Genomic DNA, 18,305 nt, shown 5'->3' with positions numbered 1-18,305 from the left:
AAAAAGAAAACAAATAAGGTCCAAGAGCGTTCTTAAAAGTATTATCGTTTGGAGGAGAACACTTGTCTGAACAAATGCGAAAAAGAAAAAACAAACAGAGGTAGAAAAAAAATCTCTGCAAATCGTTGTTAACTGTCGGGTACTTCTGATCTTGGTCGGCACGGTAGTCGGGGCAAAATTGAAAAACGTTCCGAGGCCGCAAAAATGATCGCGCTTCGATTTCATTGCCGTCGGTGGCCAAACAAAGCGTTGCTCCCATCGCGATCCGACGATCGAGTCGTTTTATAAAACGCCATCGAACAGTTACCCGACAATTTTCCAATCTCGCATTTCCAGCCCCGCTGAAAACGCGTTCCAGATGCCGTTCGTAACATCGAACACAGCTAGAATCATCGAGATGATTCGATTACAAAGCGCCGACGAAAGCTTTCATAGGGTAAAAATCGATGCCCAATCGTTCAACCGTTGGGCCGTTTGTAGCGAAATCGGTGAAGTTAAAATTTAAAAAATAAAAATACGAAATACAAAATTAAATTAAAATGGCCAGGCTGTCCTGGAGCTAAACTATGTGGGACTGAATTATCGAAACGCTAGTAGTCGTTAAAAACCGACGTTAATTGAATAGTATTAATTTCCATCATTAATTCAATGGTCGAATTGCTGGAAAATGACGACAAAGTATCGAATCCCCGCAACCCTCGCCCCTCGTACGTTCATTTCCATGAAGGACCCCGAAATGGACTCCCAACGTAGAGACCTCCCATAGCGTTTCCCATCACGAGCGTTTCCCAGTCAAATCCAGCGCAGTTCAGGCGCGTGCTTCATTTATGTGCCGTGGATGTGTTCGTATAAATGTCGCTTGCACGTGGGCCGCTCGCATACAGAGGGATTTCGACTAGATTCCAGCCTGCCCGACTGAACGTACGTTCGGCAAACATCAAGAATGACGGGCGAAATTATAATCGCTCGGGGTTGTGGCTGCATACGAATGTCGGCTCGATTATCACGATCGATGTGTTTCGTTGGGCTGTGCAGAGGAATGAATAGATTAAGGATGAAAAGATTGATTCTTCTGAAAAGAATGTGGATATCATTGATGGAACAGGATCATGTGAGTCTATTGGGCTGGTTCATATCAAAATGTAGAGAGCCTGACATTCGATGACATAAATGTGTAATAAAATACCATTCGTGTTATATTAATTTAAAACTTAAAATATCAAGAAGATATGCAGAAATTTTTTATGGATGCCTCTGGGTTTTCATAGTGTACAAACATTTTAAGGCACCCTTTAGCCACAAAGTACCATGCAAGGTTTAACGATCACGTTTTGATGCTAACAGTTTGTGGCACAGTGCCATGGTGGGCCATGAAAAGACGCTATAAATTTCTGAACATCGACATCGAGTAATAATTCAAGGAACGCGTACCAATTTCAGCAGGGGATACTGTTTTGACTGTTACTATGATTGCAATTCGTACGCGTAGGGTCAAAACCATTAATATCTATGTATATCATTAAGAAAATGGTAAATCAAAGAAACATACGCAAAATTGCTTTTTTACATGTTAAAATCCACTATCGTGGTTAAGAGTTTCATGGTAAACGAATATTTCGCAAGGTAATTCAAATTTTCTCGTCACACGAGAACTGTAATTTGAATTTAAACATCTCTGGTGAAAAAAGAAAGCTTATCGTCGTGTTAGGGATTGTTAGAGCCAGCAGACCGTTTCGTTATGCGAGAACGTTTTTCCACAGTTATATGGACGCGACGATTTGAATCTTTTATGGGGTGCACGCGAACGCCAGATCAAACTTCACGCATCGTTAGGGTGATTGTATAGAATTTCACGTGGAATGTGTACAGCCCGCATGCGGCAGCGGCCCATATCGTTTCGTTATCGATGATTCCGCTCTAACGTATGCGTAATTTTACTCTTATCGGCTTTTTACGTGGCCTGTGACTAAAACATTCAGGGTATGTTGCCGTCACGACATGTGCTCCTGTATCCACTTCTGAACTTAACACGTTCACAATTAAATCTAGTGGAATAAAAGTGGAAGAGAAAAAGTGTTCAGCTATAGTAAGACCTAGGGCATATGGCATATGGCGTAGGACCATAGGGAGGACCTCCTGTAGGAGGACAAGTACACTACTTAAACACAAAAATTACTTAACACCCTATGCTATAAGGCCCACTTTTTTACCGATTTAACTAAAATGCCTCTAAGGATCGAATGCCAATACCGTAGGTACTTGAAGGTCCTCGGCTGACTGGACGACTCCACGTCTCGGCAAATGGCCGACACAGTGGTTACGGAATCTAGTGGAATAAAAGTGGAAGAGAAAAAGTGTTGAGCTATAGTAAGACTTAGGGCATATGGCATATGGCATAGGGCGTAAGACCAGAGGATCCTGTAGGAGGACAAGTACACTACTTAAACACAAAAATACTTAACACCCTATGCTATAAGGCCCACCTTTTTACCGATTTAACTAAAATGCCTCTAAGGATCGAATGCCAATACCGTAGGTACTTGAGGTCCTCGGTTGACTGGACGACTTCACGTCTCGGCAAATGGCCGACACAGTGGTTATGGAATTTAGTGGAATAAAAGTGGAAGAGAAAAAGTGTTGAGCGATAGTAGGACATAGGGCATACGGCATATGGCATAGGACCATAGGGAGGACCTCCTGTAGGAGGACAAGTACACTATTTAAACACAAAAATACTTAACACCCTATGCTATAAGGCCCACCTTTTTACCGATTTAACTAAAATGCCTCTAAGGATCGAATGCCAATACCGTAGGTACTTGAAGGTCCTCGGCTGACTGGACGACTCCACGTCTCGGCAAATGGCCGACACAGTGGTTACGGAATTTTATTAACGACCGCAACGTGCCGGTGGTCCGTGTTTGATGGCTAGCTGGCATCGATTCCGGTGCACGCTAATTAAAACTGACACACGGTGTCCCATGACGCGTATCCATAGTCGCGACGCATCGTGTTCCGTCTAGATGGGTCCGTTGTCAGTCAGACTACCTCTTCACTCACCCATCAAGATTTTACGCGTCCTAGTAATTTCGGCTTCCTTCTGGATAACCAAATTGGTATTCGATTGGTTTCACATTATTTTTTTTGTTATATCTTTTTCTAGATTTGTACGAGTGAAATAATTATTAATTCCATTTTATCGAATAAAGGCGACTGAAATCACAGTTAGGGAGCAATATGTCCTTCTAAACATATAAAACACCTTTATATCCACTTGAGGTCGCGTCCCCCAAAAATCGTTGGTTCTCCAGCGAGGAACGTTTTCACCCTCCCATGGGGGGTGGGTGAAAGGAATACCCTCGATTCGATGGCGTCGATATCTCGATCCTAAAGGCACACAAAGGGCCACTCGAAGGCGACGCGCAAATGACAAATCGTCCGCAAATAATAAATCTGTCGATCGGTCGGCCCGCACATGCTGTAGCCTGATTCTTCGAGCCGAGAATGGCTGAATTTCAGCGACCAGCGGGGGCGAGAGGGGAGTTAGAAGGGAGGTCGAGGGTCGTGTTTGCACGAAATACGGGCTGGCAGGTATTGAATTTTTCTGACATTTTCCTCGTTTTTGGAAGCCGAACAGCCGAGGGCGAATTTCTTGCCAATGGGCTTGATCCTGCTATTTATTTCCCTATGCTTTCTACTGCCTGTCTTCTTCTTTTCTTTACGCGTTCGTTAATGTCCTGCTGGATATTATTTTTAAAATACGTGATATACCCAAATCTTTACTTTACGAATCTCGTATCTCTGGATGGTTGGTGTTTGATAGAAAAATTTCTGGCTACGCGAAACCGATAACGATCTGAATATCAATTTATTCAATTATTCCACGCATCTGGTGCGTGATAATCAATTACCAACCGTTCGGCCGCGTGAAATTCGCCGTTAACTTGGAAAATCACAAACAAACCAGTCTCGAGAACAGAGTTTGTTCAGGCGTTTCGAAATTCGATCAGATGCACATTGATTCGAGCTGGCTGGGCGGAATCGATCTCATTAATTTCCATCGACTACGACGACGACGAAATCGAGGGCTCTCGTGTCGAAGAAAAGAAGCCGAGCAACACACTGATATAGACGCCCTCAGACGTGGAAGTTGAATTCTATGGGTGCATTCCTATTAGTCGGTCTGATGAGAAATCAGGGAGAAGGAAATCAAAATCGAGCCGGGAAGATGTTGCATCGAACCGATTTGCGTCGTGACGACCCACGAAATCTCAACATTTCCTGATTATCCTCCGATCGTGTCTCCTATTTACTATTACTATCTTATCGAAATTGGAACTGGACCAATTGGGTGAAATATTTCGTCCTTTTAGGTACAGGCTTTCTTAGGAAAAATGGTCCTCCCTTCTCTGTAGAGCAGGGGGCCACTCGGGGGGGCTTGGAGGCTACTTTGTGGAAGTGGTGATTAGCGGAGGGCCGCACCTTTTAAAATGATTACATTTATTAGTTAACTTTGCTTCGTTAATTAACCAGATCAACCGGATCGTATCTACACTGCGCATGCGTATTGACGTGGCCGTCCTAGTGGAAAATACGAGACGAATCTTCGGTCGCTCATGGGAAGGAAATCTCGGTTCATGGAGGATTTTTCTTGCTGTCTTGGGGGGCCATAAAAAAACCCTTAGCGGGACACTATGTGCCCACCCCTGCTGTAGAGGATACCTTCATATCTTAAGAACATAGGTACGTCACTGAGACATTCCTAGCGCTTCCATAGTACACACGTGCCTGACATATAACATTAATATCTTCAAAATGAAGATTTTGAAAATTCTTGCTTTCACTATATCGTCATTTTCGAGTGCATTACGAACATTAAAGGATTCTGAAAAAGCAAGATTAAGGAAAAAAAGATTCTAAATAAAGTCGTGGGAGAGTGTAGGATGCCAGGGGGCATAGCGATTAGCATTTTAATCGTTTACCCAACGAGTGACGAGCTCGTTCGTCGGTCCAGTGGTTGCCTCCCTCATTGGTCGTCGTCTAAACACGTGCGAGCCTGTTGAATGTCTTCCAGCCGCGATGACAAAGTCGATATTAGCCTGTCTCGAACGATCCTGGAGATCCTCGTTTGCATATACTCGGTAACGGGGCTTCGTTTTTAATTCTGTTCCCTGTAGGAGGCGTGCAGCGTGTAATTACCTTGTTTTACGGCGCGTTACACCGGATGAGTTGGCGACTCTTCTATATTCGAGCGGAAACTGTGACGTGGTTAATATACCGGAAGCTATGTGAACCTGGCATGTAACTTTTAAACGCATCAACTACAAACGAAATGGAAATCACTACAAACGATTCTGAATCAGATGGAAAAGATGGATTTTAAAAATCTTGTAAATTGACGAAGTTGCTTCTTATGCATTTAAACAAATGTTTATAACTTTTAAACTATTCAACTACAAACGAATGGGAAATCACTACAAACAACTAAAAACGATTATTTTAAAAATCTTGAAAATTGACGAAGGGGAATTCAAAATTTCCACGTCACGATTAATTAAAAACATTTCTCTTAACCATCACATTTATTTAATTTTTTTTTTTAATTTAAAAGAAGCTGTGATGGCAGACAATAATTATTCATTTCTTGATAAACACATAAAGAATGAAATATTCACGAAGAGATTGTTTTCTGCGATATGAATTCCATTATTCCAATTTTATCGTAAAATGTTCGAATAAACGCGATCATACGCATTGGTTACTTTCGACCCTGATTATTCCAGTTCCAACCCCTGTTTTTTCTGCTCCGACATGCGCGTATTTTATTTTATTGTAGCAGTGATAATATATTTTAATGTATTCTGCATTTAGTACGCGTATGAAAATAAAGTCCAACGCTTCGATTGTTTCCCGCATAAAAACTTGTTAATCGTTGAAATTCAAAAGTCTCGTTCGTGTGATTCCCATGTTGCTTTTTTCGCACGTTGAATATTTTATTAAATTTATTCAGAAAAAAAGGGAAAAATATTTCTTGACAAATTAGCACTTCTGCTATATTTGAAAAAAAAACAGAGCTTTTTCAAAATGTAAACGTCAATAATGGAAATATCTACAATGAAAAATACCGGCGCAGAAAGGAACGTGAAAATTGGAGTGTTAAAAGTTCGCGTGGGTGGCACGATTTGTCCAGGTCATTAGCGTACAAATTCGATGACAGTGCGGTACACCACAGGGACATCAGGCTGACATGCCGTTTGATCTTCGCACGCAAATGTTTACGGAGCCATTAGGACCACGGATTGTCTCCGAATTTAGGCGACAGCCGTGTACGGGTATCCGTTACGCAAACAAAACCGCCTGCGGTCGATACGCAGCTCATAATTTGATCAGTCGAAAATCGTCGGATAACAATTATCGATCGGGTCCGAGTGATTTGCGGACGAATGGGGTACGGCCTGTTTTAGTCGCGGTTTGAAAATTAGGTTAATTAACGATCATGGATAATGATCGAGCTCTGCTGGTGGAAATTTAATATTAAAATTGTGTTCAATTTTAATCATTCACGGTGGAAGTGGTTGATTAATTAAATTATTAGATCTGGATTCAACTTTCAAGGAATCGTTCCATTTTTACCTTGAAAATATTACTGAAAATAACACTCTGACAGATTATCTTTCTGTTAAAAAAAAAAAATTTTTTTCGGTGAAAGGAGATAATTCGAGAGGAAAGGTCAGAAAGGAGTCCGGTGGATAGGTACAAGTAGCGAAGATAAAGAGTTAGTAATTCGAAGGGTCGTGTACGGACGTTCATGCGGTAATACCGTAATCCCTTAATCCTTTGCGCGATTCCTGTGGGCGACTACGACCCGGAAATTCCCCTCTTTCGCGGGACAAACAGAATTAAAACCAACCTGGCCGCTCGACGCTTGCGTTAAACGCGATTAAATATCAAAGCCTGTCGTCTCTGCAGTCGACCAACCCCTAACCTACATGCACCATCCCCCCCCTTCGCGCTCCATTATGCGGGGGTTAATTAGGACCAGCTGGGAGGGGTCAACGGTAGCCACGGACGATCTATTGTCAGTGAAAAAAGCTAGCTGGCCCGTTGCTTTTATCGCGGATACCTTGACAAAAGTATACCCGTCCTTGCTTCCGGTCGAATTAAAGGGAATTTTTCTGACGAATATTGCGCGTACCTTTTCCTCGGTGATAATTAAGGTGCCCTTTGTAGATACCGACTGGCTTAAGTATCGACAACAAAGTGGATTTTTTATTTTATCCTGAAGGAGCTTTCTCGTCTGCCAAGGTCGGACGTAATCAAATAATTAAGGGTGTATTTTCATTTGGAAAAGAGAAATTTTTCTTTCGAATCCAATTAGAAAATTTTGAAAATTTTGAAAAATTCTTTAGCCACGTTAAGGAATGATTAAGGAATTTTTAACGAGGAGAAAACTGATTTGTTTTTTTCCAAACAAGTAGTAAACGCAAAGGAAAAATGTAAGATTCTTTTGTAATCAGGTTTACTCTCGCTCGAGGCTCTTCTTTGACCTGACATTTTTCATTTCAGCGAATTGTAATGAAACGTTTCGTTGAATGTGAATTTTGCAAGATGTAAAAAGAATGAGTATACTGAAGATTAAAAAAGAACGGGTTGAATCCTTACGATATCAGGCAGAAGGGGTAGAAGTGAGGAGAGTTGGGGCTCTCTCCATGGTCCGCCATTCGAGAGATAAAATAATTGTTTATTTAAACTATAAAGTTTCAATATATCTGTATGAGTATAAAGTACTCCTTTCTTTTTTGGGTCAAAATGTGAATTTTATTGGACCAACTTTTTTTTATTGTTATTGACAATATTCTTCTGCTGTGTAAAAGATTTACGTACTTCGTGCGTTCAGAAATTTTATACCCCACGAAATGAAATCCGCGGCAAAGGGTATTTTTAATTATCTCGTCCCGCGGAAATTGTTTAATACGAAAAGAAGAAAGCGTTTTTCGTTGGTAAACGAAAGTGGTTAAATTGCCTTTTTAATCAGGGAAACGCAATTAAGATTTACGACAAAATTTATACTCCAATTTGTCGAATAAATCAATTCTAAATAAATTTTTTCTGCGACACTAAACAACAAGACAAAGGTAAACCCATAACATACTGAAAGTTTTTCCCGAAATCCGTTAATATTTTCAGAATCATACGCGAACGGTTTACTAACAGGAAAATCTAGGAAACTTTATGGTGAACTCGACAAAAGTCCGAAATAGGATTTTCGTCGAACAGAACTAAAAATTTCGCCACGATTTATCGAGGCTTATGCTATGCGTTTCTAGTGCCCTTTTTTTTTCTGGAAAAAAAAATGGTTCAACAACTTCCAATCGTTCGAACGATCATTACTCGTTATTTCTTCTTTAATCCAAAGTCCATTGGATTACAAAATCCCGATTTGTGATGGCGTTCCAGTCGGTTATTTGTAAGAGTTTGTGGCTTAACTTATTATTCTCGAGCTTCATCTCCGTATCTTATTGGGTCATGGCGACCCGATAAACAAAACTACGATATTTCAACAGTATTCGAATTTAAACAGAAATTTGATCGAAGAAAATTCTGTTTAAGAAAATAAAAATGTTGGAAGTTGGAAAATAGAAAAATCAGCACGTGTCGTGTTCTTTCCGACGTCTAAAGGATTTATCCTACCGAATACTCGACGTTCTTTGAGCATGTCACTGAAATTCGGTATACCTGCGTGAACGTAACGTCAACCATGATTCTTCTTCCTTTCCGTCGTCCTCTTTTCCTTTGTACTTTTACCAAATCGTTGAGAATAAGCTGACAGATCGACTGGAAAGGCTTTTTCACTGTGATGGGATTTGCATCACCTTGGAATCTCGTATCCTACTGAATACACTTCCTAATAAAAGAACACATACCTCGTATTTAAATAAAGTAATTCTCAAAATTTCAACTATTTTTCCTTTCAAATTAAAATGAAGCGGAATGCTTTGAAAATCAAAGCAGGTCGAAAGTGGGGCTCGTTTGAAAAAAATGTATAAAAGGGTGATCTGAACGTTTTTCACGTTTTAACACGACGACAAAATGAAACAGTACATTTGGTTTTATATCCACGAAAACAGTTCTACTATTTTTCCAAAAAATCGTCAAATTTCATAAAAATTGTAGGATGACTCAAATTAGTTGTTATGGTGTATTTTGCTTGGTTAATTTTTAGCATTTGCATAGACTTTCGTTATTTTCTTTCATAATGGATAAACAGGTTTAAGGATCCTCGTTATGTGAACTATGACCGTCAAAAAAGTCCTCCCTGTCCCGCAATTAATCTTGGCAAGTTTTCGAAATTAACCCCGCCACCTAGGCACTGGATAATCCTCCATTTACTCGCTCGTTCGGTTCCTTTCATCCGCCCCTGGATACCACTGAAATACTTTTTAATAATGAAAATCCCGTTTGTAGGCTGCCAGTCTGCAAGACGCGGGAGAAAGTTTTTAATGAGCGAAAATTTAGCCGATCTTCGAGCAAGGAACATCATTTGAATTGCGAGTTCTTTGGAAAAGAAAAATTCTGACTTTTTTCCATTTCGAAATCGATAAAATTATTTTCTGGTACGTTTTGCCCCCAGGGCATTCCAGAATGCCCTCAGAACTCTAGTTGTCCCTTTCTGGTTTATCTTGAAAGTAAATGTTGGGTTTTCAACATTTTGATCATCCTGTATATTCTGTATTGTTTTCAATTTTGTATGTATTTTTTTATGAGAACAAAGAGAGGTTATTGTTGTTTTTGTGCTCCTGTTTCACTAACTTTTCACGAGCAGAAACGATGCGGAAGCCAAATGCAACCATTTCGGCCTGACCGAAAATATAAAACCAGGGGTAGCGGGTGGTTTCGTTTATTATTTCATGGGGCGATGGCTTGCGGTAAAGATGTTCGATATATAACGATGATTTTGTTGCATACGGTTTTTTCCCCGGTGAAATTGATGTTTCATGGAAATTCGTGGGAGAGGGAGAAATGAAAAAAGGAGAAAAAGCACGCGAAACGTTATTCAAACTACGTGTTTCCGCAATACAATGTGTAAAAACATTTGGTCTATGCCAATATTTGATTCGTTGTTTAAATTACATTTCATGAACCTTTATTTTAAATCATTATTTATTTTTTGATTGAAATGTCAGTATTATTTTATATCGCAACTTTTTGCAGAACATATAAAATTGAATTATTTAATTTATATGTAGACCCTGAAAATTGTTAATTATCTATTATTTTTCATGTCAGAGTCCATATTTTAATTACTATTCGTATTAATTTCACCAAAAGAACAAAAGAGAAATACGTTCTTCTGGAATATTTTTATTTCAAATCTACCAAAAAGGGAGTACACGTTTCTGTGACAGTATTTTCCATTTTATTTCACTTTGAAACGGTTACTACGTTAATCAGAGTCACGACCTTGTTAGTTCCACTGTATCTTCAGAGGAATTCTTCTGACGTCAATGTTTCACAAACGAACGGGAGCCACGTGTGTAGTGAACACGATGCAAAATCGGAAATTCAAAGTAAGTTACCTTCGTTCGAAACTGCGTTTGACACATACTGATTCGTAGCCGTATGCGTCCTCTACTTTCGTCGAAAGATGTCTTTCTATCGTAACTGTCTCCCCTACCTTCTTCCTCCTATTCTTCTATTCTTTTGTATCAATCTGAAAGTCGATATCCTGTACCCTTCTGCTTGTTCTTTGAATTCGTTCCTCACGATCCTATCAATTTTTTTTCTTTCTTTCATTTTGCAAAACTTGCTCTTGCCAAAGCCTTTGTGCTGAGTAACAAATTCAATTACTTTATTGAAATTACAAAATTTTCTTGCAAAATTGTTTTAATTTTAAATTGTACAGTGTTGAGCAAAGTAGATTTTCTTAGGGAAAATAGCGATGCATAGGACTGCGACCCCCCACCACTTGCGTAGAAACGTTTACGCGGGAAAATTTGAATTTGTTACAAATTTTATACCATTTACTAATTAAAAATTATGTTATTTTGATTCTAAATCACCTTTAATATTGCTATTGTCAAAATTAAGGTTTGGAGAATTTTTGCTTGCCCTGCAACGCCAATTTCCCCAGGGAAATTCCCTATACAGGGACTAAGCTGTTCACAAATTCATCAAAATTCAACCGAAATGAAAAAAAAAAAATTTCTCTCTCGTCATCAACAGTTGCCAAATTCAAGAAAATTGAACATACACAATTAAAATCGAGCCAAAACGCAGCGGGGGAAAAAACAAATCCCTGTCAAAATTTCTCTTCCAAACAATTCACCCTCGTCATCAACCCCGAAATCGTTTGAACTCTCGCGTTTATCGTGCGGTCGGGTCGCGCAACAAAAAGCAAAACGTAACGCACGAAACAACCGAGTGAAAAAAAGAGGGGATGAAAAAAAAAAAATCAGGGGAAAATAAGTTCGTTCCAATCAACGCGTATCGGTCGTGTGGTCGAACGAAATGGCAACCGTTGGAACGGCCGATTCAATTAAACGAAAGCGAGGTGCAAAAACAGGGTTTCGTTCTTGGCTTACCCGGCGTTTCATCAGCGTGGAAAGCGGAAATATTCCGCAGGAAGCGTGAGGGGGTGGCAGGGGGGTTGGGGGAGGAAAGGGAAAAAAGAAAATCCCCGGGCTAGTGCAACAACGTTTGTTGTTTGACGGACGTTTGTTTCAACGGGTCTGAGAAGGATTCTTCTCGTTATTGGCCTGCCATTTGTTTCCGGCTGCTTTTGATACCTAGCCCCGACGATGATGTTTTTCGCGGTTAAAGAGCAGCTCGTTGATCTCCTCTTTCAACCTCGGGCAAAATGTTTAAACGTTTTTCAAAGCGACCCTGTTTCAACGGTGAAACTTAATAATGATATAACCGTCTGTTTCTGATTCGAGACTTCACTGTGAAGCTGGTTTCGTTTTTTTTTCTGGCAAAGAAGAGCTTTGATAGGGTGCAAAATTCTCGGATGCTTCTGCGTTTCTGTTTTCTGATTGTTTATTCAAGGAAGAGAATTATTAATCCCGAAAGTCTAAGGAACAATGGGGCACTCGTAGCGAATACACAGCTTCTCCATGAATCATCTTAAGCTAGAATGCAGCCAAAGCATCCGGCTGTCGGAAGAGAGCTATCTGCTCGGGCAATTAGACAGCCTCGTGCTTACCATTCGATTAGTCCCTAATTACATTTACCTGTAGCTGCTGCATCATCCCCCTTCAACTTGGAACTCTAACTAGACATACTCGGACATGCGTGATCGTCGATGTGCATCATGTGAGCGTCATACACGAATGTGTATCGAGTGGGGCAATTCCAGTGTTACTGGCAGGTATGAGTGCCTTTGTGGTACACTCGGAGGTTCTTAGAGATGAGTTTGACCATATGGGAAATTGAAGCGTATTAAAACCATACCTAAAATTTTTTAAATCTACACATTTGTGTAGGGTAACGTATATAATCATACAATGTGTAGGGTAATGTATATAATGATAGTAATAATGACATTGTTATTAAATGTATATTACATATCTAATGCAGATATAGTAATAATGATATTGTTATTAAATGTACATTGATCTGTAGGAATTAATCAGTATGTTACATTATATCTAATGTGGATATAGTAATAATGATATTGTTATTAAATGTATATTACATATCTAATGCAGATATAGTAATAATGATAGTGTTATTAAATGTACATTGATCTGTAGGAAGGAATCAGTATGTTACATTATATCTAATGTGGATATAGTAATAATGATATTGTTATTAAATTTAAATTGATCTGTAGGAATTAATCAGTATATTACATTATATCTAATGTGGATATAGTAATAATGATATTGTTATTAAATGTATATAACATATCTAATGCAGATATAGTAATAAATTCCTAAAAAAGGAAGGAATACAGCATAATGCGTTCCTTTGTCCTCGGATGGCGGACCATGGAGAGAGGCCCGAGACTTCTTTAGGAATGCGGTCAATCATTATATAGGGATCCCATTTCATTAAATTTCAGTTGAAATTTAAGAAGTTGAAAAATTTAGAGGGATGATAATAAAGTAGTCTAAAATTGAATGTAAATCGTCAGCTGTGTCAGTGGTTAGCTATTTGAGGAAGAAAAACTTTGACGTGAAAATGCGAGGGATATTGCACGGCAAACGAACAGTTTAAAAATTAATTTGTAGCTTTACATAGTTTTCAGCTTGTTTCGCCCGCTTCATAAGGCGTCCGTCAGATACTGAAGGATTCCTGCGACTCAGACGAAACGATATTGGACGAAACTTTTTTCAATAAAAGCATTTCCCTTTTATCTGATTAATCTCCACAAAATTCCTCAGTAACTTCAATTGAATTCATATTTAAAAATTGCACGGGTACAACAATCCGGCAAAATTACATTTCACCCCCTCTGTATGGATTGAAATTGACCCTCCATCGTGCAACCGTGTTTCGCAATAAATCTTTAACCTGGATTTTCTCAAAGAAACGAAATATTAAATAATCGCAAATTTATGGGGCTTATACCGTTTTGGCAAACGAAAGAATTTTCAGTTCTGTATAATCGAAGTTGTTGAAAGTGTTTTTCGTTATCTGGGGCAGCGTTCGTGGAAAAGGGGTCGTTTCTCGTCGAACGTTATTGATTGCACGCAGAATTACGCGGGGATTATTTGTAACGTTATACAGCGACCGATCGAGCGTTACTAATTGCCGGTACAAACAAACGTACAGCACCGTTTGAAGGTACGCAATGGACGCTTTGCCCCTGTTCGACAACGTTTCAGCAAATAGAAGTTTATGACAGGTTTAGGGCTGTTTATGACTTGAATTTCGCGGGCTTTTATAAATGAAACGTCATAGAACATTGCGTTGAGTTTTTAAGTGGGAAAAATGCTGATGCTGATTTTTTTTTCTTTTCTACATATCTATTGTTCTCTGATCACACTGTGTTTTAGAAGAGAAATTTTTAATTTGTTAATAAAATGAAATAAAGAGCAAGTCTCGTCGAGAAGGAATTCTAATTAGTCAGCACAGCCACGTATTATCAACCCTTTGCGAACGGCTGCCTGTTGCCCTACGATAACGCCACCCCCTCGCGAGGCGACCACAAGGCGCTTAGGGTGCCTCGAAGGGTGCCTCACAACGACGTTTAAACCGCTCGAATTTACTCGCATAGGTGGTGCCAGCGATGCAAAAATTCTCGAACGATTGCAAAAACGGTCTCTGGAACCTGAGATTAAACAGATTAGGGGCGGGGTCGATGTTGACCCTTTGCGAATATATCAGGGCCCATTGCATACTTGCTGCAATGTTCAGAAAATATCAGTGCCATTATTTTTTTAATATAATTAGCAATGAAATTTTAGGGGTGAACAAAAATTAATGAAATGCTTTTGAAGGAGTGATATGAATTATGGAAACGAATTTTAATTTTTTTAATGGATAATCTCCGATTCTGTGATAACATATATGTTGTAAAAAATTATTGAAAGGGACGAGTAATGAAAGAAAATCAATTAACTGTGTTCCAATAATATTTTGAATAACGAAAATGAATTTTGATTTTACTTAAATGAAAATGTATGATTTCATAATAAATATTTATGTTACGGAAATTTATTAAAAAGAGTGAGCTTAATGATGGATATTGGAAATGAAAGAAATGAATGAACTGCTTTTCAAGCAATGTTTTGAATTATAGAAATTAATTTTGATTTAATTTCAATGAAAATCTGATTCTTCGGTAGCACATACTATCAAAAGTTTATAAAAAAAAAAGAAGTTTAAAGATACAGTTAACAAAATAAAATCCACGTTACCCTAAACGTTTCTTGCTTTATTTGTTTAACATTATATGTGACTAATAATTAACATTTGAATTTCATTCTAAATTTTTAACAAAGCATCCTTCGCTATGCATGTTTATATTGCTTAATTGAAAACGGGCTATCTGTAAAAATTTTTTGAATTTGTTACTAATCATTTTTTCTATTCAATCTTCTAAAACGCTTCGCTTGAGGATTTTCCAAAATACAAAAATATGAAGTAATGGAATCTTATCCTGTTGCAGGTAATCTAAGAGTTTGAGAAGAATTGAATTCCGTTTTTTTTTATGAAATTTTGGAAACTTTTTTTAATTTCCTTTCTTTTAAGACTTTTGCGATCCAGTGCTGAAGATAACGGATACCATATATTTATTTTTCAGACGTTTAAGCCTTATTTTAGTTACAAATTAATAAATATAATACATATCAATATGTGAAATTTATAAAACCAGTTTTTATTAATTTATTATTAATTTGCTTACAGTTTAACTGGAATACCTGGAATATTTTATTATTACTAATAAAAATCATCAGGTTATTAAATCTTATCAAAACTGTTCTGTGTAAAAATGTAGAAAACAAATTAACACAGTCAAGTACACAAAATTTTAATTAAAGCACAGTTAGTGGAATAAAATTGAGAAGTTTTTAATTTTTGCACGAATTATCACATTTTAATATTTTATTTAAAAACATAAAATTTCCACCTTCTATAATTCAAAACTTGCCATTTATAAAAATGAAAACAGTACATGAATTATAAGATGAATAAAAAGATCCATAAATAAAAAATAAACTTGTTTACCTTAAAAATTTGTTCACTCTTTATTTCAGCCGTTCCCATAAAATAAAAATAAAAAAAATAGTCATGGCGCAGCAGAACATTCCTAACATTCAGATTTCCAGAACGCAACTGTCTCTCTTTTCACCCTCTGTCGCTTGCTTTCTTATCTTCTATCTCTCTCTTTCTCTATCTGTCTCCAATATTATGTTCGTAGTCGTAGTGATACACCAATGATCCTTTTCTTAACCCCATATCTATCGTATTTATGTGTACGTTTTTTCTAACTCTTCTCTTTTCTGTTTTACTTTACAGAGATACTCTGCACAGCGGGCAAAAGGTACGAGCCTCCCTACATTTTACAATATCTTTTTTTTTTTTTGTTTCTCTTTTTCTTCCGTTTGTTGTCTGTCTCTCTTTCTCTGTTGCTCACTTTCTCTGTCTGTCTTCGTCTCTTTCCCAACCCCCTTTGTGCCTGTCGCGTTTCATCTTTCGCCATTGAAATAAATTCGGTGAAGCAAAAAATGTGTAATGTTACCGAAAATTTTAGGGATGTTTCTTCAGGGGAAACAAGAAGAATTTTTAATTATTCTCTTTACCATATTTCATATGATATTGAAAATATTCAATAATTAATACATTAAAACATGCACCAAAAATCATTTTCTCATCTACTTTGCTTAATTACAGTCCGACAAGAATGCTTTTTAATTTTCGTATTTTAATCTTTAAATGAAAATACTCGTAGGATTTAATTCAATTGAATTCGTGAATAATATCTGTCCCATCCCCAATTGAACCCCCCCCCCCCCCAAAGTTGACCATACTGCACCCGAAAAATGTCCCCTCGGTCTTCAGTCTTCTCTGATTCACGTAAGTAGATATACATTTTAATTTCTTTAAGTTATCACCATGCATCAATATTTTCTCAACGATGTGACCGAATTTAATATAATGTCGCTATAGCAAATCAGATTGGCTGATGGCGGGGAACAGGCTAGCTAATAATGGCGGGAAAGAAGCCATCCATACCTAATTTTGGTCAAAAAATTCGCCGAGTCGATCGCGTTCGCAGCTTTCAATGGATTTCCCGTGTTCGTTCGCACGTATCGCTGGAAAAGCCACGACTTACTCGAATATCCCGTGACTTATGCCTCCGGTTACCCGTACCGGGTCCTTTGAATATCACCCTCCTCGTGGTTTAAGCGCTTCTCCCTTCGCCCGAGCCCCTCCGATTAGCAAGCTGCTCGAATCGCACGATATCAAGTTTCCGCTAAGCAAACGGAATTAGCCGAGCTACTTCTGATGTTTCCAGGAAATGTGATTCTCAGAAATGAGCCGTTTCATGAGCTTCAAAACCTATTTGAGTCAATTTTGTAATTAGAGAAGAAATTATTTCATAAATTAAGATAATTATTTTAAAAAATTGTTAAATTTTCAAGAAAGCACTATGGGGCAGAATTTTCTTCCTTTAAATCTTATAGAAAAACCAGTATCGCGCAGAATTTCTCCTCGAATCTTTCGGAAAGGTAGCTGGTCCGACAATAGTCGAAGATAGCCAAGGTATCCGCAAAGAGAGGATCCAGGGGGTGGATCGAACGGCAGAAGACGTTGAATCGTATTTAAATTTCAAATGCCCCTTGAGAAACCAGCGCGGCCGGATATAATCGGATATCCGGACGTTCCGTGGAAAGCTAGGTATTACGCTCGATGTTACGGGGATACCGATTTACCTGAGTAACCAGCTGGAAAGCAACTAGAAATAAACTGTGCTCCCTTTGAACACGGTTTCATCCTTGAAACGTTCATACCCTTTACCTCGACCGTCGTATCTTCATTTTACCCTTGTTCTGCGATGTCATATCACTTCGTATCTATGATACTTCTCATCCATTTTCATTTATTTCTACGTACAGGGTGGGAAAAAGGTCAGAAGGGCGTTTGAAAAATTCCTAATCTCAAAATTCAATTATATTTTAAATAAAAATTATAGAATACTATTTTAATATATTTATTTTGATACGTGTGAAAAAAATTTAACATTCGTCCTTTTGAATTCAATTTTCTGTTCAACTCAGACTAGTCTCGGTTTCAATTTTTTAAAACGTATCGACTGGTACAAACGCTCTTTGTGTTACGTGTGCATTTGACGTGCATGCATTGCCACGTGTCCTTGCCAAATTCGCAGCTGTATACTCGTCAATAATCGATTTTCCAATTTCAAGTCGACGTTCATTCGTTTATGCGACGATTCCTTTCGAAAAAATTGAATTTCCAGTAATACTGCAGAGAAACTGAATCTCCATAGGGATGTACTGGAACATCCCATTTTAAAAGCCGCGAAAGGGAGCAGCGTGATCTCATCACGGTTCATCAGTTCGTATCGACCTGTTCGATACTCGTTATATTCGATAATCAGCCAATGGACGATCGAAACGACCGTCCTGATTACCGATCACCAACTGCGCTCGAGTTTTCATCCCTTTGCTCGCATAATCTACATCCCCAACCCCCCTTCGTTCCCTTTTGTCCCGTGTCGCGCTCCTCTCGATCTCGAGTGGTGTGTCGAGACCTATAGGAGCATTAGTCTCCTCGAATCGTTAATTAACCGTTTGATGCTGGACTCGGTCCACTGGACGCTCTTGTACCCAATG

The 18,305-nt window shown here is 38.5% G+C and overlaps 1 protein-coding gene across 4 annotated transcripts in view; it reads left to right on the top strand.

Moving 5' to 3' along the window:
* The window catches only part of LOC114871553 (polypyrimidine tract-binding protein 2), a 248,816-nt gene that overhangs the window by 6,298 nt on the left and 224,213 nt on the right, over positions 1 to 18,305 (top strand). The window contains exon 2 of one of the 4 annotated variants that reach the window (XM_029177611.2): positions 15,967 to 15,991. The exons of the other annotated variants lie outside the window; for them this stretch is intronic. Coding sequence (XP_029033444.1) covers positions 15,967 to 15,991 — 25 coding nt within the window. The remainder of the gene's footprint in view (positions 1 to 15,966; positions 15,992 to 18,305) is intronic. 4 annotated transcript variants of the gene reach the window in all.

Source organism: Osmia bicornis, chromosome 16, assembly GCF_907164935.1.
Source record: "Osmia bicornis bicornis chromosome 16, iOsmBic2.1, whole genome shotgun sequence".
NCBI classification, from domain to species: Eukaryota; Metazoa; Arthropoda; class Insecta; order Hymenoptera; family Megachilidae; genus Osmia; species Osmia bicornis.
The sequence above is the reverse complement of the archived record's forward strand: the minus strand, read 5'-3'. Positions and strand labels throughout refer to the sequence as shown.